General features: G+C 36.0%; 2 protein-coding genes and 1 long non-coding RNA gene across 8 annotated transcripts in view; 1 reads left to right on the forward strand and 2 right to left on the reverse strand.

The window, feature by feature from the left end:
• The window catches only part of TCAIM (T cell activation inhibitor, mitochondrial), a 53,684-nt gene extending 48,033 nt beyond the window's left edge, over window positions 1-5,651 (reverse strand). For 3 of the 5 annotated variants that reach the window (XM_025461471.3, XM_025461473.3, XM_035704681.2), the window contains exon 1: window positions 5,527-5,642. In XM_025461471.3, the coding sequence (XP_025317256.1) occupies window position 5,527 (1 nt within the window). In that variant the 5' untranslated portion in view covers window positions 5,528-5,642. Of the gene's footprint in view, window positions 1-5,464 lie in introns of all 5 variants that reach the window. The other 2 variants (XM_025461472.3, XM_049099646.1) reach the window with 1 other exon arrangement.
• Window positions 1-22,037, forward strand: part of LOC118352014 (uncharacterized) — a 55,125-nt gene that overhangs the window by 26,866 nt on the left and 6,222 nt on the right. Inside the window, exon 1 of one of the 2 annotated variants that reach the window (XR_007405099.1) lies at window positions 5,696-6,792. The exons of the other annotated variant lie outside the window; for it this stretch is intronic. This is a non-coding gene — a long non-coding RNA (uncharacterized LOC118352014). Of the gene's footprint in view, window positions 1-5,695; window positions 6,793-22,037 lie in introns of those variants that run through there. 2 annotated transcript variants of the gene reach the window in all.
• The window catches only part of TOPAZ1 (testis and ovary specific TOPAZ 1), a 77,971-nt gene continuing 63,280 nt past the window's right edge, over window positions 7,347-22,037 (reverse strand). Inside the window, 4 exon segments of the mRNA XM_025461469.3 lie at window positions 7,347-7,649; window positions 10,643-10,826; window positions 16,047-16,250; window positions 17,504-17,668. Of these exon segments, the coding sequence (XP_025317254.3) occupies window positions 7,430-7,649; window positions 10,643-10,826; window positions 16,047-16,250; window positions 17,504-17,668 (773 nt within the window). The 3' untranslated portion in view covers window positions 7,347-7,429.

A 22,037-nucleotide genomic window follows, 5' to 3' on the forward strand; every position in this document is an offset into this window, starting at 1 on the left:
AGTGATTGACTAATAAAGGACATTAATACTCAGAAATGTGACAGTGGATTCTCCCAATGAAAATGAAATATTTTTAAATACAAGTCTGAACAGTAAACCATGTTTTCTAGATTTAGAGAGAACTTAAAATTGAAAAAGGCTATTACAAGTTAAGAGTTAGGTGTTTTTCTGCTTGCTTTTCTGGTGAGTAGGTGATTTCCTAAAAAGATTCCCATGGGGGACACCTCAGTGGCTCAGTTCCTTAAGTGTCTGACTCTTGATTTAGGCTCAGGTCATGATCTTGGGGTCCTGGGATCCAGCCCTACATCAGTCTCTGTGTGCAGCGCTAAGTCTGCTTGTCCCCCTTTCTGCTTCTCCCCTAGCTCCCTCTCTCTCTAATAAATAAGTAAAATCCTTAAAAAAAAAAAAAAAAAGGGAAAAATAAGAGTTCACATGGCAGTAGAATAAAAAGAATTAGCACGTAGGCCCATGATAGCTACCTGATGAGGCAGCCACTAGCCACATGTGACTACTCCAAATTGAGACCTGTTTTAAGTGTAAAGTATGCTTTGCATTTTAAAGATTTAGTACAGAGAATGCAAAGTATCTCTCATTAATACTTTTTTATATTGATTAAATGTTGATTCAATGTATTAAAATTAATCTTAGTTTCTTTTTGCTTTTTTTTTTTAAAGACTTTATTCATGAGAGACAGAGGGAGAGGAGAAAAAGAGAGAGAGAGAGAGAGAGAGGCAGAGACACAGGTAGAGGGAGAAGCAGGCTCCATGCAGGAGCCTGACGTGGGACTTGATCCCGGGTCTCCAGGATCACACCCAGGGCCGAAGGCGGCGCTAAACCTCTGAGCCACCCAGGCTGCCCATCTTTTTCCTTTTTTAAAAGTAAAACACAATCTGATTTTAATTGTCTTCTGCTGTTTACTACTACAAAATGTAAAATTACATCTGTGGTTCATATTATATTCCTACTGGACTGTGCTGTTCTAAGCCAGTTCAAGGCAAAAATATTTTAAGTTAACATGACACTGCCAGAGACGGCAGTCTGTGGAAAGCAAGGTTGCCCTGAGATCTGTATTCAAATCTTGATTCTGGCACTTACCTGTGTGAACAGTGGGGCAAGTTATTTCACCTTCCTGAGTGGGATTATTATTACTATTATTCAGTAAAGTTATTTCACCTTTCCTCATCTAATAAATAATACAGATAGTTCAAAAGCTGTCTGTTCTGCTATAAAATAAGTTTCTTTAATGTGTATTAGCATATGTGCAATTGGTGAATAGGGAAAAGATGCTATATCCTATGCAGTTTATCCCAACACGTTAAAGGTTTGGAGTGATCAGAGGTGGTCTTTCTACAATTACAAAGGCCTCAGTAATATGCAAAAGTTCCTTCTTTTGGCTTACAAACTGATGGCCAGTAGCTTCAAGTATCCCTTGCATTTTTCACAACATCAAGCACTATGAAAAGCTGTTAGTGCAGATGAAAAAGCTGGAGACTTCCACATGTCTTGTTTTAAGTAGTGTGGATTTTTTCTTCATGAACCCTGTTATTTTAGTGTCCTGTCCTATAAGATATCAGGATTTCCAGGAATGTGTGTGTGATTACAGTAGAAACACCTATATAATATGTACTGTCACCCCAATTGCCCTTTAATTCAAGATTTAAAAATGTTCATTAGCTGAGAGCATACTTGCAACTAATACTGTGGTATGGTCTGCTAGAGATAGAAGTAGTTTAGTCAGAAACTTTATTGTAGAAAATGCCAGTTTATTGACTTTTGTTTTTATCAAAAGGGAAGAATTGCAATTCTAATACTAGCAGTAAAGACTAACAAATTTAATACAAATGAAACAATAATAAATACAGATATCATTGTTTGTCCTTGATCTGGTGCTCACTGGACTAGACAGGAAGTTATATGCACTGTGTGTTTAAGAAAAAAATCTTGAAAGATGCATATAAAATCCTGGAAATATCCATTACAGACTATTTCTAAAAGTTAAAATGTACTCTAGAATATTGAATTATTTTTTAGCTCTCTGGATATGGAATACCACATTAGACTTTTGTACATGTTTTAAGGAGTATATGATGTGTAAACGTAGGGGCTACCTGCCTCAGGATTTTTGTGAAACTTAGATATAATAATGCACATAAGGGATTCAGCAACATCTGGCAAATAGAAAGTTCATGTAAGTGGCAACTATTATCATTATATTATTCAGGGTATACAAACTTGTGCAGAATTCCTTTTCACCCTCCTAATAAGGCCTTACATATAGGTAGAACAGGTATTTAGACATCTAAAAACAAATTTCATAATTTGAAAACTCAGAATTATCATAAGAGTGTGTGAAAGTCTTAAAAAAATACAGTGCAAGGCTACAAACAAGTCAAAAATTACAAATGAATGATTTAATTTAATAAACTTTAGGGAAAAAATCTATCAGAACAAATAAATACGGCTGTTTATTCTTATTATTCAAAGACAAATTAGCACTTGCTAAGTAATAAAAACGTTTTCATGGTGGTATTTCTCTTCAAACAAAAAAACTTAAGTGAGTATAATAAAATTATATTGTGCTGTGGGAACTGCATTTTTATTTTTTGGAACTGCACTTTTAAAGAATTAATAAAGCGGTTTTCTCAACTGAGAGGTGGATAACATGAGAGGAAAGAGAGCTTCTTTGCCTTTTGCGAACAATCTCTCCTTCCTGCCAATGGTGGCCAACTCATCTCTCTACAGGAAAATGCCTGTATATATAAAAGATATTCATTTAATTCTGATATACAGTCAATGAAATTATTATTCTAAGATGATTGTTTCCTATTTAAAATCATTGGAAAAAATTAAAAGTATTTTTTTCTGGTTCTGCTGAAGAACCAGACAGGAAATGTGTGGTTTCCCTCTGGAGTCCGATGAGTTTTTAAAGTATTTCCAGTATGATCTCCTTGAAGAGTGGGCTGTGACCACTAGTGACAGGGAAAGCATGATGAGATCAGGATCCAGTTTTGGAAAGGTGGGGAGAAGAAACAAAAGAAGAAACAGGAAATAACCTTTAGGGCATTAGTTGTCAAAGATGGAACATCGTATCTGGGAACTTGTTAGAAATGCAAATTATCAGGCCTTGCCCCAGTCCTGCAGAATCAGAAACTGGGTGCAGTCCAGCAATCTGTTTTAACATGATTTTGGGATTCTGATGCACACTTAAGTTTTTACAGGATTAAAAATACTTCTTTAACAAACTTAGGAAATCTCTCTAGATACTCGATTGTACGTGGAAAAATCAAATAATTTTTAAGTTTTCCTTTAATAGTTCCTTCTTTTCTGTATGGTTTATCTACTTCTGAGCTTAAAAAAAAATTATAAGTGGAAACAAAGTTACACTTCAGCCCACAGGCAGGCATGGCTGCTTGCCTCTTCATGTGGTACAGTTTTTGGGTCAGTCCTTATCTCTCTGCAAGACCAAGAATCCAATTTCATCATTCTAGCCAGAAATAAACAGGCCCCAGGGAAAGGAAAATAAAATCATAACTGATTTTGACTGATAACTACAATGTCAACTTTTTAATTTACTATGAGAAATGTGATTGCTAACAAGAAGATTTAGATCTATGATTCTTTCCCTAATAGGACTGAACTACCCATGAAAGTCAAATGAGTTTTAGTAGATAGAAAATCTGCTTCAGAGTACAGTTGGGTGCTCTCATTTGCTAGTGAGAAATAGCCTGAAAGCCTGGGGCACCAGGTCAAATTGCAGGGTTCTTGTCTCTAAATTTTTCCACAGGTGGTTTTTGCACATATTCCATGTAGCCTACTATTCTTCCATTTGGAAAAGGCTTGGCTTGGGCATGCTGTAAAATATCTAACTCTTCAAACTTGTGAGGCACTCTGGATCCTTAATATACTTAATTTATTAACAGGCATTTACCAAGTTCTTATGTACCAGGCTCTATGCAAAGTATTGGGAATAAAAAAAAAAAACCATTAAGACCAGGAAAAATAACCAAAGAAAGATAATTGTAAAACATAGTAAATGAAATAATACAGCCATGCACTGTGTATTATGGGGAAATTCTCTGGTACTCCTAGACTGAAGGGCGGGTAGTTTGGAAGGTCTTCCAAGGAGATGGAGAACACTCCGGATGAAGGGGTTGGATATGGAAAGTCACAATTCATTTGCAAACCATTGTAAATGGCCACTGTCATCTATTAATTTTTTTAAAAAAGATTTTATTTATTTGTGAGAGAGAGAGAGAGAGAGAGAGATGGACAGAGGAAGAAGCTGGCTCCATGCAGGGAGCCGGACGTGGGCCTCCAGGATGAGGCCCTGGGCTGAAGGCGGCGCTAAACCGCTGAGCTACCCGGGCTGCCCACTGTCATCCATTTAATAGTGATGTTAGCTTTTATTTTGTTAGAATGAAAAATTCTGCTTTTAGCCTAAACTCCGTACTGAGGTATTAAATCTATGCAGTTTGAGGTCAAATCTAGTAGAAAGAGATATCTAATTTGGTGGAAAAGCCAAATTATGGGTTGGTTTATTTATTTTTTTTAAAGTTTTGTTTACTCTGATACAGAAGCAGTAAGTGTATGTTAAATAAAGGTCCTAGGATTGGTCTTTGGCCATTTGGCACAATTTTTACTTGAAAGTAACTGAACAAAGTTTAATATTCTCAGGTTACTCTCATTTAAACTGTGACTTATCTTAGTAACTATACTGCGGTTTTTAAGAGCAGTTTGCTCAAGGAGAAATAAAAGCAGACTATTTTTCATTGCTTTTGACTACTTCTCAGGGAAGCGAAAAAGGCAAAGCATGAAGTCCTACAAATAAATCAACAAATTATAGCAAGAGCAAAGTCCCTAGTTCATTAGATTCCTTCCTAAATCTTTTGCTATGAGGTTTGAATCACAGCGATACGGTAAGGGCTTCGGGGAAACAGCACAGTCGGCAACACCCGTAAGTCGTCTCCCGGTTTCTCGTTTCAACACCAGGGGCAGCAGAAGCGGCGCGGCCGCCCCCAAGCCCGCCCGCCGTCCCAGGCGGACTCCGCCCGGCGCATCGGCCGAGGCCCTACGTCACCGCCGGCCCGGGACCCGACGCAGGATCCGCCCCGGCCCGGGGAAAGGGCGCCGCCGGCCGGGCCTTGCGGACGCGCATGCGCAGCGCGGTCCCCGCCGCCCCACCTCCCCCGCAGGGCCCGGCGCTCCCACCCGCCCTCGTCCCGCTCCACGGGCTCCCAGCGTCCTACGGGGAGTGGTCGCCGGGCCCCCGCCCCCGAGGCCCCCCCCGGTCGCGCGCCGGCCGCGGCGGCTACAGAACTTGCGCCCTCATTGGCCGACGCGGGCCCGGCCCTGCTCCCCGCGCGCCTGCGCGAAGCCGGACGTGGGGGAAGCCCCCGGCGGCCCCGGGCCCGCGCCCACAGCTGGGGCCAGGTGGCCGGGCTGCCGTCCTCGGTCGCCCGCTTACCGCCCGGCCGGGAGGGGGCTCCGGGCGTTCCGCGGAAAGCTTCGGGAGATACGGACACGCACTCCGAGACGGGGCGGGCTAGGCCGGCGGGCGTCGGCAATGACCAGGCGGCAGGTGGCGCGGCCTGCCCGGAACCGAGTGGACAGGCCGGGGAGGAGGGCGGCCGAACGCGCGCTGGCGCGGGAGCTGGGGCGGGGGGGGGGGGGGGGGGGGGAGCGCGCATGCGCCGAGCGCCCGGGGAGGGGGCGAGCGGGCCCGAGAGCTTTCAGTGGAGAGCGCCGGATACCACAGGGCCTCAGGGCATTCCTTACAGAGCTATAGCTAATTCTTAGACATTTTCGCCAGTTTACTTTTTGACTTTGGTCCCTTCAGTATCTGGCTATCATCAAACGAGCATTGCCCCCACCCCTTTTAAAACAACGATTCATCTCGGGTTTTGGCTTTATTTTTGCTTGTGTAGCTTTAACCCTAGGAACAGCCACAAATGAAATGAGGCAAATGCGACAACCGCTCTTTTCCCTACCTTTTGGTACTGCTGACAGAGAAAAACAAAAACAAAACAAAACAAAAAAACAAAAAACCTCTTCTATTTGCTCCATCCCTAAGGACTCTTACTCTTGACTTAAAACAACTTGGTCACTTGTAATCCATTCCATTCGATCCCATTTTTTCCCTAAAAGCTTAACTTACCATCTTTAGCATTTTAATCTTTTTTCTTTTTCCATTTTAATCTTTTCAAATGCATCCTGGCCACCAGCACTAAACAGTCTCATCTTTTTCGAATTCCTTTCTTTGGTTTTCAAATTTCCATCTTTAGGAAGGACTAACTTATAAGTGTCCACTTACATTTTTCACTTGTCCTCAAAGGCCCTCAAACTGATGGTAGTAATCTCCAAACTTAATTTATTTTCTAGGTGCTACTTAAGTTATGGCAGTTAAGAGTTACCCGGTTTTTCATACTAGAGAATTGAGCATGTTTAAGTCGTTGCCTTACTTCCCATATCCCATTCCCAAGTGTTCATTTCACGTCTCATCATATGGTAATTGGCATTTTGCTACGTGCTAGGAATTAACTTTTTTTAGTCTTGAGAGTGTATGGACTTAATCCAGTGATGCTATTATCCTGTTTTGAGAACTTTAAGAAATACTTTAGTTCTCCTAGTCATGACTTATTCTTTTATTACTCACCTTATTCAGGGTTTTTCTCTAAATGATTTAAGATTATGGTTTAAAATATCAAATCAAGGATTGAGAATGATCACCTTGGAAAATGACTGTGCTAAAGATCTGGAGGAAGACTTCAGAAAAGGAGTTTTAACTTTCTAAAGGTAGTTAGGAACAGTCCTTGTTAGAGTATTTAGGTTGTGGTGTATGTTTAAAATACTGTTTTCTTTAGTCATACTTAATGTAACAAACTACAAATTTTCAAAATACGTACATTCTAAGATACAGTTATTCAGAGAGTAATTTAAAATTTTTTGGTATAACTCAGGTTGCTCTCAAATCTTGGTGTTTGAATCATTTTTGAATAGTATTTACTATTCTAGATTACATATGCAGCATAGGATTTAGCCACTGTACTGTGTATACACTAAACTTATTTCATACCCCTAAAGGTTTATCTGAAAACTCCAGTTACTTTCCCTTTTATGTCTCCCTCTTATTAAATGCTGCAAAACATTGTGATTTTCCACTGCTTGGATTTCAGAATAAATAGGGGTTTACCATACTTAGGTTTATGTAAGTTAAAGAGAAGTCAAAAAGTAATTTGAATTCAATTTGAATGGTTATCCAGTATGGATAACCATCTGCATCCTTTAACCCCAATTTTTAGTTTGGAAACTATTAACTTAGTATAAAACAATAAAGGGCGAAAGGTGAATATAGTGAAAACTGTCTTTATTGCCTTTTATTTTCAACAATGATTACTTGAACTTAAAAAAAGAAAAAAAAAGCCTTTATTAACTAATGGTTACTGAAAAGCCAAACCTTTCCAGCCCACTTCATATTCTCCTTCAACCATTTCAGGGCAGAACAATGTTCCAAACTATAAACCTGTTCCTTATTAACATTGACAGTCATATGCTTAATGAAGAGCTTTGGATCCGATATTCGAGCAGCCATAATTAACCTTTCCACTGCAGCATGATAATCATCCTTGTTCCAAGATTTGTTTTCTTCACATCTACAAAGTGAACACCTTACAAAGTCAGAAACTATAGTTTCTTCAAAAGACAGTCATTTACATTTACTGGTACTAAGATTTGAGTTTTTTTTTACTGTATTCTAATAGTGGCTTTCAAATTTTTTTGAACATGACACACAGTTTATACTGTGACCCAGTATATACCCTCATACATAGATGGAAAAGTTTCAGAAAACACTTACCCATATGACAATGTACTCTATTTTCTACTCTCTTTTATTTACTTATTTTAATAATATGGTTGCAGAGGTGCCTCCATGGCACAGTTGGTTAAGGTTCCAACTCTTAGTTTCTGTTTCAGGCCCTGATCTCAGGGTCATGAGATTGAGGCAAGGAGTCTACTTAAAACTTTCAGCAATGAGTCTACTTAAAACTTTCTCTCCCTCTCCCTTTGCCCTTCCCCCATGCATGCTTTTTTCCTCTCTTTAAAATAAATACATACGTCTTAAAAAAAAATAATGTGGTTGTTAATACCCTAAACTGATTTCACCACACAAATGCACTACAACCCATAGTTTGAAAAACACTGATCTAGAACACGGCTAATAGCCTCTCTCTGTATCTTGAAAGTTGATAATTGCATAACTCTTCATTGTAATGTACACCAAGAATACAAAATTTAATTTGGAGTTACTAACGGTCATATGTTTTACCTTGATATTTGCTATTTTTAATTATAAGCATATACTTAACAGCTAACATTTGGTAACAGAATTGTAGTTATATATCTTTACCAAATTTCCAGTTATTTTCTTTAGTCTTGATTTAAGATTCTTCACTAAGTGCTAGAATTTACTTTTCTAATAACTCTTCTACCAGTCTCCAAATTTCATAAAATTCATAAAATTCTTATGACTGTTTATCCTAAGGGATAGGGAGTGAGAAGTATTTAAGATAGAGATGTCGCTGTTATATTAGGCATCAGTTGTTTTGTATTCACTGCATCCTGCTCTTGGCACCTGTAGGGCCCAAGAGCAGGGCGCAAGAATGAGCCTACTTGCATTAATACCTTAGTGTGGTACATGGAGTGGTGGCAGTGAGGACTTCAACTTGGTCACACCAAGTTGAACAAATGGTTACAGAGAAGAAGGATTGGTCAGGTGCCTTCTACTACATTCTGGCTTAAGAGAGTAGTGCCTAGAAGCTAGTAGATTGGGCTTATGCCAACTAGGTGCAGGTTTTTCAGTATAAAGAGGAATAAAATTCTGAGAGAGGTGAGCGTAACAAGGCAGGTCTCAGTATGATGATAATAATAGAGAAAATCATATTGTTTGTGACAAAGTTAAAGATTTAGGCATTTCACTAGTTATGCACTGAAGTCACAAACACCCACCAAATTCAAAATGAATAAAAAGGTTGATATATGGGGTAATGGGAAGCTAAAAGAAAACCAAACCCTTCTTGGGTTGGGGAGCCCAAATGCCTCATGCCACTTATAGCGTACAGTAGTAAACATGGAAGCCCTCAGCAAAGAATAGAGCTATAACAAAAAAGCTCATTTTAGTCAGTTTAAAAAATTGTGGACCTAAAATACATTATATCCTGAGGTGCCTGGGGTGGCCCAGTCGATTAAGTGTCCAACTCTTGATCTCAGCTCAGGTCTTGATCTCAGGTCTTGATCTCAGGTTTGCTGAGTTCAAGCCCAGTGTGGTATCTACTTAAAAATTATTTTCTAATTTTCCTCCCCTTAAGTATGGGCTAGATACAAATGACTTGTTATCACATATGGAATTAAGCAGAAATGACAATGTATAAGCTTAGACTAGGTTATTAGATGATAATTCTTCCTGGGTCTCTGCATTTCTAGAAGTTTTGAGAGCAGAGACACAATCTCTTATTCTGCATTTCAAAGATGTTTAGATAGTGAACCACCTTGAAAGACAAAGATAGGTTCTCTTGGAGCAAAGGGCAGGTTTGCTTATAGCCTTATAAGATGGAGATGGTGTTTCCCTGCAGAGCAACAGGGCAGGCAAGCTTATCATTCATCATAATAGATTTAGGTCCCCTAAAGTTCAAGATTACTCTTCTATAACAGAACCCAGTGCATGTGCAGGTATCCAACTGGGCCCATCTGGGACTTGGGAGCAAAACAAGAGATACAAATATGCAGATAATCATGCTGCTTGCTGTACCATAATTGATAACATCTTCTGTTTCTAATGCAAGAGTCTTGCATCTTATGCTGGGATCCAGGTAACTGTCAGACACCAGTAAACTGAAGCAAAATTCTTGTTAAGAAACTCTAAAACAGGAGACCCATGAGATCTGTATTAGTTTCCTGGATAGGATGATAAGAAATTGGAGTAGTATAAGCCTAAATTCTGGGACTTTGAACAAAATTATTTGAAGAGATACCAGTCTGGTCCAACAGCTCCATTATAGTATTATGCATTTGTAACATTTTAAAATGTTAAAATGTTAAATGTTAAATTTAAAATGTTAAAATCTCATTTAAACTGTTATGTAAAACATACAAATGTTAGAAACTCAGCTGATGGCTTTATTTTTCAACAAAATACTTTATGGAACCAAATAAACTATCACATGTTTCCCTTTCAGACCTGATTCTTAGATCTTTTGTGTTGATCAAAAAGATACATAACTTTTAGATAACTATCTAAAAACTATCTGTACACATGAAAAGACTGATACTTAAAGAGGATCCATCTCTTTGAACATCTGACAGCATCTTTGAGGTTGTAAACAAACGTGTTTTTATTAAATGCTATGAGCTTGTCTGGTTTTAAGTCTCAAGTCAAATCCTTTCTCAATTTAAATGTTACCAAAGTTTGTAAATACATATATACACAAGTACACACACACACACACATATAAATGTTTGTATATATATAATATGCATAAAATATATACAACATATATTATAAAATATATATAAACATTTACATTCTAGGGCCGGTGTAGGGAACCATGATCTGCTTTTAGTATGCGCTTAGAAGTTATGATCAACCAACCTTTTCAAAACTATCTGCAGTATCTGTGTAGAAGTTCCAGGACTCTGAATACTACTAGCATTAGATACCAGGAAGATTTCAATAGCTAAAAGCATTTCAATCTCAGATAAATAAGAAGGAATCAGCAGAATTTTTCTATATAAATTTCCCTCCAACGGTGGGTAGCAACCCAATGAAAGAGCACCTGGAAATCAAATAATAGATCAAACTTTACTAAAACCTCAACAGGTAAAAAGCTAGACTTCCAAAATAGTCACACATGATAATTACTTACATTACAGAATGATTCTTCACATCAGCACGTTTATTATATAAATTATATGGTGGTGAGCTTATCCAAGTATATTTGATATTATTCTTTGTGAAATACTTGTCAATTAAATATGAAGAAATACATTTTTAAAACTCTCCTAAAAATGACTTTTAAGCCTTATTGTAATAACTGCCCATTTATTTCAAGCCATAGTCAACACAACATAATTTCAGAATAACTAAAAAACCAGAATAGCAACTTGGATTTTGTTTTAATGGGATCTGGTCTAAAAGCAACTACATAGATTTGTAATTATTGCCTATCCTGAATTATGAATCCAAAATGTAGGAAAAAATAGAAATTATAATTTGCAGACTTTTCTGTCACACAGATATTTTACTATTTTTGAGCACTTATTTATAGTCCTGTTACAGTTTGTGTAATAAACATTTACTGTTCCTACTCTGTCCGGCATTGAGCTAAGCAATATTTAGATATAAAAATAAATAAAATACATATCTTTCTTATAGGTGCTCACTATTGTAGGTGCTTACTGTTGTAGGTGCTTACCAAATCATGTTCTAAAAATTTTACTTTCAAGGAAAGAGATATAATTTTTCAACTGTTTAGATGATTACAAATGATTTATAGGGAAATCCCCTTAAGTCCTAAGACCTCCAAGCTGTATATAGACAATATTATACTGTCATGTTTTACTGAAACCAATTAAAATCTGTATGTAAACTTTGTTTAAAATGTTTTTAGTTTCTTTAAGAATTAATCTAATGTGGATGTTGATGGTTAATCTCTGAGGACCTATTCAGTGCCAGGAACCTGTGTTAAACATAAACACATAGGTTTTACCTAATTTTAACTGACAGCTTACTACTACCTCTGAAATCAGGTACAGTGACTCCCATATTATAGGTGACGGGGCTTCGGGGATTACCCCAGCCTTGTGACTCCAGATTTTGGATTCCTAAATACTAGGTAGTCAGCCCCACCTCCCTAGGTCACTTCCAAGGACTAACACACCTATCGACTCATTAACATTCCTACTAGCTATTGATAGATAGAATTTACATACACTCTTCTTTTAATTGCTGATCAGAAGAGGAAAACAAAAAATAAGAAACTGAATAGAAATTTAGCAACATTACTTTTTTCCCCTAAAAGCAAATATGAAAAGAAAAATATTCCCGTTTGGTTTTAGGGGAAAAAACATTAACAGAAAGACACACTAATATCTCCCTTCCTCACTTTTCAGCTCTGAGAGAATTTTTAGGTCTAGGGAAAACAAATCAGGAGCATCAGGAAGGGAACTTTACTGTCTGTGGACAGTTTCCTTCTGATTAGTTTGAAAACAAAAAGCAAAGCAAAGCCATAAAGAAAGTGAAAGACAGTTCACAGAATGGAAAACCACCCCTGAAATTCATGTATGTGACATGAGACTTGCAAGGAGAGTATATATGTATCTATATGTGTATTATGTGTATATGTATATATATGTGTAATCTTACAGCTCAAAGAAACCCAATTAAAAAATGTACAAAGAAAAAAAATGGGTAAAGATTTAACAGGCATTTCTCCACAGAAGATACACAAACGGCCAATAAGCACATGAAAAGGTGTTCAACATCATTAGTCATTAGAATCATGCAAAATCAAAACCACAATGATTCACTGTATATCTACCAAGAAAGCTAAAATAAAAAACATAGTGTAGTAAGTGTTGGTGAGGATGTGAAGAAACTGAAAATCTCAAATTTGGGAGGTGGGTATATAAATATAAAATGATGTAGCTTCTTTGAGAAAACAAATTGGCAGTTTCTCAAAATGCTAAAAACAGAGTTATCATATGAGCCAATAATTCTGCTCCCAAAAGAAATAAAAATAGATGTCCACACAAAAACTTATATGTGAATGTTTGCAGCAGTGTTACTCATAATAACCAAAAAGTGGAAACAACTCAAATGTCCATCAAAGAATGGATGGATACATAAATTCTATACAATGGAGTATTACTCCTCAATAAAAAGGAATGAAGTATTTTTTTAATTTTTTATTTATTTATGATAGTCACAGAGAGAGAGAGAGAGAGAGAGAGAGGCAGAGACATAGGCAGAGGGAGAAGCAGGCTCCATGCACCGGGAGCCCGACGTGGGATTCGATCCCAGGTCTCCAGGATCGTGCCCTGGGCCAAAGGCAGGCGCCAAACCGCTGCGCCACCCAGGGATCCCGGAATGAAGTATTGATACATGTTACAACATATTATGCTAAGAACCTAGTCATAAAAAACTACATACTGAATTATTTCGTTTACATGAAATGCTCAGAATATGCAAATCCACACAAATAAAGTAGATTAATTGTTGCCTTGGGCTGGGTCAGTAAGAGGCATCTGGGGAATGCTAATATGTTTAGGATTTCTTCTGGAGGTGCTGAAGATGTTCTAAAATTAGATTGTGGGGGAGGGGCAAGATGGCAGAAGAGTACAGGTCCTCAACTCACCTGGTCCCTAAAATTAGATTGTGGTGATGGCTGCACAATTCTGTGAATATAATAAAAACTAATACACTAATCTACTTTAAATGGGTGAATTTTATGGCATGTGAAGTTATTTCAATAAAGCTACATAAAATATATTTAAAAAAAAACCAAAACAAAGGCATTGGCACCACAGTCTTAACAGTGCCTTCATGAAAAAGCCATATCCCCAGAATCAGGTACTACTAGGGTGATTATAAGGCACTCAAAGGCTTTCCTAGAGTGTTAACTATGTGTGTAGATAAATCTAAAGAGATACCAATGATATTTTAAATGTCAACATCATCAGGAAATAAGATGTTCTAAAGACTGATCAGTGATTGTAAATTATTCATTTCATTCTATAACTCAGGTAGATTAAAAAAAATGAAAATACTGTCCTATATTTCACCTGCATAACTCTCAGAAGTTCACTGCATATGAAACTAGGCACAGATGAGTTTAGATAAAAGAAAAAGTGCTAGTAAAAAAGGTACTGAATTGTACCTTGGCATGAATTGTTTTAACACTACTGAAAAAGAAAAACTCTCAAAATAAATTATGATTAGGGCTGGAAGAATTTGGTGGAAGAACAGGGAATGACTACTAATGTATATGAGGTTTCTTTTTGGCATGAAAATGTTCTAACTATGAATATCTTACCACCACTGTAAATGGGTGAACTATCATGGTTTTTAGTTATATCTCAAAAAAGCTGTTAATAAAAAATTTTACGGGGATGCCTGGGTGGCTCAGAGGTTAAACGTCTGCCTTTGGCCCAGGGTGTGATCCTGGAGTCCTGGGATTGAGTCCCACATCGGGCTCGCTGCATGGAGCCTACTTTCTCTCTCTCCTTATGTCTCTCTCTGTGTGTCTCTCATGAATAAATAAGTAAAATCTTCAAAAAAATTTTTACAAATGATTAAGCTTAGCTGCTTTAATATAGAATCTTATTTTCAACTAACAAATCGAGATTCATAGAAATCTCATTTAAATGTTTCCAAGTTTAGGTTTTGTTCCTGTGGCATATAAAAACACCTTCTAATGGCATGTTCCCCAAACTGCACAATTATTTGGAAAATAAAGAATCCCATTAACATGGATTCTAAAAAGTAAAATTAAGAAGTAATATCAAACAGTACATATATACTTTGCGTGTAATTTCTAGTAATTTGCAGGGAAATAATATAAGGGTTGAAACATAACCACAAAATTGAAGTGAGGTGTTTATGAAAAAACAATTCTACCTTTCCTCTAAATTTGATCATCCTTTAAAAGGATCCTTTAAGTTGTTTTTTTAAACAACTATGCTTTCAAAACTTCTTTTGATAGACCCAGTATATAATATGTATATATGTAACTAAAATGAAAATTTTACCAAATAATACTTAACCTTACTACCTGTAATGTAGGCTAATATTTTCTTTATTTCATTGGGAAAAAAAGTTACTACCTGCTAAACTAATCACAGCTGGTAGTGTGAAAAACACTTCCAGGTTCAGAAAGGTTTTTGTGCTGGTAGGGATGGCTAGGATATTTGGCAAATCTGGCACGGTACTAACACATAGTAGGCACTCAAATGTTTGTCATACACATGGCAGTTGAAATGGGCACCTGGGTGGTTCAGGTCATGATCTCAGGGTTATGAGATGGAGCTCCGAGTTGGGCTCTGTGCTGGGCTCCATGTCCAGAGCAAGGAGGATTCTTTTTCTCTCTTCATCTGCCCCTCCCCCTACTCTCTCTCAAAAAAAAAAAAAAAAAAAAAAAAAATAAAAAGAATTGGAAATTTAAGACAAATTACTATAGTAAGGTAGAAAGGATTTTTTTTCTGGATCTAGATTCTACACAAAATTATTTTCCAATTCAAATACCTACAAGGTGGCTGGGACTAGAGAAAGCATTAGTTTTCTAGGCTTACTGATTAGAGAGAAACAACTGTAAATAGATTAACAAAATTCTATTACTAGGAACCATGCAAAAAACTTGTGTATCATGTTCAGGAATGGCAGCCTCTGTACTTCCCATGTGGCCTGCTACATAAATATTCTAACTTACAAAGATCAGGCATATAGCAGGGATGAATAAAATATCTAAATATTCCTTAAACTTCATTCTACCCAATTATTTTACTCCTATATATTTCTAAGCTATGCCAAACTGGTTCAAATGCTATCATTTATTTCTTTTGTGCACCTTCCAGTGGGCATACTAATGTGCAAAGAAATGAAGATACAGTAATTAGAAACAAGAGAAAGGACAGGTTTCTTTTAAATATTTTTTTTTTTTAAGATTTTTTAATCTATTTATTCATGAGAGACACACACAGAGAGAGAAGCAGAGACACAGGCAGAGGAAGAAGCAGGCTCCATGCAGGGAGCTGATGCGGGACTTGATCCCGGGTCTCCAGGATTACGCCCCAGGCCGAAGGCAGGCGCTAAACTGCCAAATCACCCAGGCATCCCCAGGTTTCAAGAGAGCACAAATCTGCGTAGACCACTATATTTGAATGTGTATCAACTTTTGAAACATATTTAAATGCCTAGTCATAAAATTATAAGGCTTCAGGGTTAGAAAATCAAAGTCAAAACTAAAATATCAAATATGTATTTTTAAAATATAACTTACTTTTGTAGTGGGCTCTAGCTTTGAGCCATAAACAACTCCTTCCCAAAGAAGTAATTAATCTTCTGAGAAAGGAGAAATCAATAGGTATGTTCTGTGAAATCATGAATTCTGCTACAGAAGATGACATACCAAGACTGTTGCTTTCTATACAGGCGTCTAGAAGTTTATTAAAAAGAAGGCTATATTGTGAGACCTCCACAGTTTCTGGAAAAAAAACAGATATAATGAAATCGATCGATTTTAGATTCTCCATCTTTTCTCTCTCACTACTTTTCCCTCTGCTCCCCTTGGCACTTTGCTACCTACTATGGGAGTCACAGTCACTAAAATGCATTCATCTTACATATTCTCTAAGAAACAAGTAAGCATTCAACAAAAACTCATTCATTTACTTGTTAACAAAATATAAGAAGCCTGACCAAATATTCCAGAAGCTGCATTAACACCCATTTGTAATCCCACCTGTGTCTGCATCTGCAGGATTTCAAAATGGATGACTTGCATAGTTCTACTTGTGTTGTCCACAGTTCAGGCCTCAGATTTAATTTTCCATGACTAAAAATGAATCATCCCTTCATAATATTCTCTCTCAAATTAAAAACAAATCTTTTATTGGGTATTTCTAGTTCTCTCAATTCCTCATTTAGAAGTCACTTTGGAGACTGCCAAATCTTTTATTCCCTATATTCAATCAATTCAATCTATGACCTACACTTTGGTCTTTATCACTTTATCTGTTAGCATCCTTTAGTGATCCAGACTTTAGTAGGAAATTAATCTCCTTACCTTTTAGTCTCTTCCTAAAAGTCTCCACCAATGGAATTTTTCCTAGAACACTGACTGATAAAACATTCTGATAAAGTGGTAACCTGCCACTCTGAACCCATTACTCAGCTCATTTTGATCCAAGCGCTATTGCTCACATTTCCCCTAACATGGATTCTCTTCCTGCTCATACAAGACCGCAGCATAAGGACTGAAGAGCACTACCTACTACTTTCCATATTAACATTCCCTTTTTTTGAACTTCTCATTTGCTAATTCTTCCATTTATTTCATGTTTCCCTAGTTCCAGGGTAATGGAAACTAAGCTCTATATTTGTATATATATTAAATAATAAAAGAAAAAAGTTTTTTGCATTATTCTAAAGCATGAATTCTTTTACCACATGAAGCTTGCTGGGGGCATTACTGTTTGCTGCTGATAGGGAAAGGGGACTGATGAAAGCACTGGGGAACTGCTGACAACCCAAAATTAAGCACCTCTGCTTTAAACAAAACAAAATAAAGCAAAACAAAACAAAACAAAAACCAGAAAAGCATATTCAATTTACAGAGAACACATTTTGTGGAACACAATTTCATTAAAAAAATATATGCTCAACCAAAATACGTGCAGAATTGTTTCTTATTTAAACACCGGGTGGACAAGAAATTGAGATCTTTAAAAAACATACCTTGAGAATTTTGAAAACCTGGTAGATTTTGCAAAACTTCAAATGTCTGTCTGTAAAGGCTCTTGGCTAAGATTTCATGTGCAATTGTACAGAGCAGATTATGTCGATTGAGTACATCCAGTCTATCACAAGGCCACAGTGGTGTACTGATGATCCATTCAGACTCTTCCAAAAAGAATAAAGTACTAATACTTTACCTATGTAAATTACACTTAAAAATATAATCACACTTGTTTTCAAATATGTTAAGTATCAAGACTTGAGTATGTGTTCAGAAAAGCTAACAATGACTCAAATTTATTAGAAACAGCTTATATAATGATGATCACCATCCTAAGGAGACGCAAACCAATGAGCACTCATTTTTAAATTAATTCATTTTTCTAAGTATACTAATTAGTTATTGATTAAGTTAATGTTTATTTTTGCATGAAAATAATGTTCTCATATTATTTGTTATAATGTAAAATATTTTTTGTGTGGACAAGTTCAACATTTTACAAAACAAATAATACATAATTTAGGGTGTCTGGGTGGCTCAGTAAGTTAAGCATCTAACTCTTCATTTCAGCTCACATTATGATATCAGGGTCCTGGGATGGAGACCTGCATTGGGCTCTGTGCCCAGTACAGAGTCAGCTTCAGAGTCTTTCCTCCTCTATCTGCTGCTCCCCCTGCTTGTACTCTCTCTCTCTCTCTCAAATAAATAAAGGGGTGCTTGGGTGATGCAGTTGGTTAATCATCCAAATTCTGGTTTTGGCTCAGGTTGTGATATCAGGATCATGAGACTGAGCTTGGTATTGGGCTCCATGCTTGGCGTGGTGTCTGCTAAAGTTTCTTTCTCCCTCTGCCCCTTCCCACACTCATATTCTTTCTCTCTCCCTCTAAAATAGATAATCTCTAAAAAATAAAATAATAAATAAAATCTTAAAAAATACACAATTCAATTAGGTTTGGTATTTTGGGGAACAGCTTTCCTCCCAATTTCTTAAACAATTTTTATTATGAAATATTTGATATGTACAGAATACCTAATGTACATAAGTTATAAAAACATAATAATGAACTTCTATGTACCCTTCACTCAACTTAAAAAAAAGAATATTCCCTATAATGTTGAAGTTCCTTAATTTCTGCCCTGATTTTCACATTGAGAAAAGCAATAAGAGACTGTAATACAGAACACTGAGGTGCTAAAATATTAGAGATGTTAATATTTTATCATTTACTTAATTCCCTCAATCATCATACATAAGGCACATAAATGAAACGTTGCTATATGACACTTAAATTATATTCCTTTTTAAGTGGGCTAAGTGAAGGAGTCACGTATTCTTTTTATTTTGTGGCCTTCCCAGCACAGTGAACATAATAAGTATTAAGGAAAGATTTGGTAATTCACATATATAATGCCAAAATAAAGCCTTAACTATCCCATATAACTTTAAAACAGGAGCTTGCTTTTAAATTACTAGAGTCCACTTGATTGACTGACTGACTTGCCTTAGAGTATGTGCTATGCAATGTTTTACAAATATTAGTGCTTTATGATTATTAGCTCATTTAAACAGATACTCTAATTTACTCCCAAATTTGCTTAAATTTTACTATACAGAGGAATTTAAATGAACTTGCTATCCTCTGAAAGGCTATATCTGTTAAACATAATTCCATTTGCCCCCATAATTCCCAAAAGTAAAATCACTATTCCTTATAAACGGAATTTTATTTTTATCAAGTAAGTTCAATTATTTTTGGTTAAACATCTATCTGGTAAATATGTCATATATATAAAAAGTAGACTATGTGGCCTTTTTTAATAACAATTGCATTATTCTTCTTTATTTAGTACTCATTTTTTAAATTATTAAGGTGGGAATAATGGTAATATTTTTTGAAAGATGGTATTTCAGGAGATTCATTTTGAAATCTTACCAAATTGTGTGGCTATTTTTACAAAACCTGAGTACGTTGGCCATTTTATGAACCAAAGTTTGACTGAAACTGGTCATTGGGAAGTCATTTGGAATTAATAGCTTTTAACTCATCCACCCCATTCACAATTCCATCACTTTCATGAAAATTTAGTAAGAATTCTTATGAGAATTAAACTTTCAAAAGCAAAAACCAGTTTATACATGTACTTGATACCTAGTTTTACTGTTATATAAAAGTTCTCATCCCCATTAATTCTCATGTTTTTCTCTGTTCCAAGGTTGGGAGTATTTTCCATTTGTCTAAAAAAAATCTCCAAGTACAAGCAAATTTTCTGTAATATCAATTCTTTACTTACCTCCCACATATGCTTATTCAGTCTTTACTGATGCAAGATTTTGAATATAGGGCACTAAGAATATAAAGACTATTAAGATGACCTGCAGTGAATGAACTTCCAGGCTAGTGAGACTATTAAATAATTATCCTTTACCATAGTGAGTACTGCATATATCATAAGGAAAATCTAAAGGATACCTTTCTCCCTTTAATATATATTTAATATAATCCCAATCAATTTCCTATAGCACTCTATGAAAAACTGACTCAATAACTCTGAAATTAATCCAAAAGAATAACCACTTGAAAATGTAAATAACAGTTTTGGAAGAGGAGTGAAGGTGGTCTTGCCTAAATAGGTATTATCACATATTCTAAAGCTACAATACCTTAAAAGAGTTTGGCATTACCACAGAAACAGAGATCCCTGGGAGAGGAGGCAAGTACAGAAACAGACCTAAGCAGATACAAGATTCTAACCTATAATAAAAGTGTTATTTCAAATAAGTGAGTGAAGGGTGAGTTGGGACATTTTGGGGAAATAAATAAAATTACATTCCCACATTATATCAAAATTTAAAGCTGGTAATTAACCAAAATTTTTGAAAAACATATGGATAAATATATAATTCTGAGATCACTAAAGACTGCCCAAAGCCCCAAAGCATGATACAAAACAAAAATTAACAATAATTTAAAAAGCAGAAACAGACCCATAAATACTGAAAATAAACTGTTTATGGGGAGAAGATAGACAAAACAGTGAAGGAGAGGGGGAGATACAGTCTTCTCAAGATGGAATGAATAAGTCGTGGGAATAAAAGGTAAAGCACTGGGAATATAGTCAATAAGTATTTTAATACGTTGTATAGTGACAGATGGTAGCTATGCTTGTAGTGAACATAAGCATAAAGTACAGAAATGTTGAGTCACTATGTTGTACACTTGAAACTAATGTAATATAGGGTGTCAGCATTACAAAAAAAAAGAATATTAAATCAATAAAAAGTTATACAAAAAAGAATACTTAAACAAAAAGTAGTTCACGTTTAAGTAGAAAAAAATGTCAGGCAGGCAAAAGAAAAACGAAAATGCAAAAATATCAAAGTTAATGGAAAATGAAAGCTAAGAAGAATATTTGCAAATATCCAGCGGATCAAGGACTACTATCTTTAATATGTAGAACTATCATAATATTAAAGGACATAATTTATAGTATGATATTTCCTAAGTGTGATATATATATATATAACATATATACACATCATATATATATATATATATATATATATATATATATACACACACACATTATTGATGGTAAGTACCTGCACTGATTTTTAGGTTACATTATAATTTTAATGATTATTTGTGTATTATAAAAATAGAAGAGCTCATTAAGCATAAAAACCACATTAAACTGGTGACTTCATAGATATTATTGTTCAGGATAAGGCCAAATTGGTTGATTACTTTTAAAGTAATGTTTATATTTTGGGGCACCTGGGTAGCTCAGTTGGTTGAGCAATCTGACTCTTGATTTTGGCTTGATTGTGATCTCAGGGTCCTGGGATCAAGCCCCACATTGGGCTCTATGCTCAGCAGGGAGTCTTCTTGAGATTTCTCTCTTCTTCTCCCTCTGCCCCTTCCCCTGGTCATGTGCACTGTCTCTCTAAAATAAATCTTTAAAAAAGTATTTAAACAATATAAACGATCACTATAAAAAACTAAAGCAAAACAGAAATGTACAAAGATGAAATTAACAAAAATCTAACATTCCATCACTGAAAATGCACAGTGCTCACATTTGATGAAAATTATTTGGGAAAGAGGTGGTAATGACCTATAATATTGTCTATGCCTACATAGGTAGGTATAAGTGAAACAGTTATATGAAAACAGACTGAAGATGATGGCCTGGTCTATCACAACACGGTGCTGAACAGAGCCATCTACTGGTTGCAAATGAAGATAATACAGTTTTTCTTAAATATTAACATTGTTTATATACTTATATTAGTACTGCAGTGACAGTCAGTCACTGGTCTAGGTTATCAGGCTAACCTTTATACTAAATTTCCTATTATAAAAAGATTAACATTTTTCTAAACAACCAACCAACCGCCCCCCCAAAAAAAACCACATACAAACATATATGCTTTAAACAATTACAGCCTACAATAAAGATGGACCTTGAGAGCATTATACTAAGTGAAATAAGTGAAAAAGAGAAAGACAAATACTGTATGATCTCACTTAT

Source organism: Canis lupus, chromosome 23, assembly GCF_003254725.2.
Source record: "Canis lupus dingo isolate Sandy chromosome 23, ASM325472v2, whole genome shotgun sequence".
NCBI lineage: Eukaryota > Metazoa > Chordata > Mammalia > Carnivora > Canidae > Canis > Canis lupus.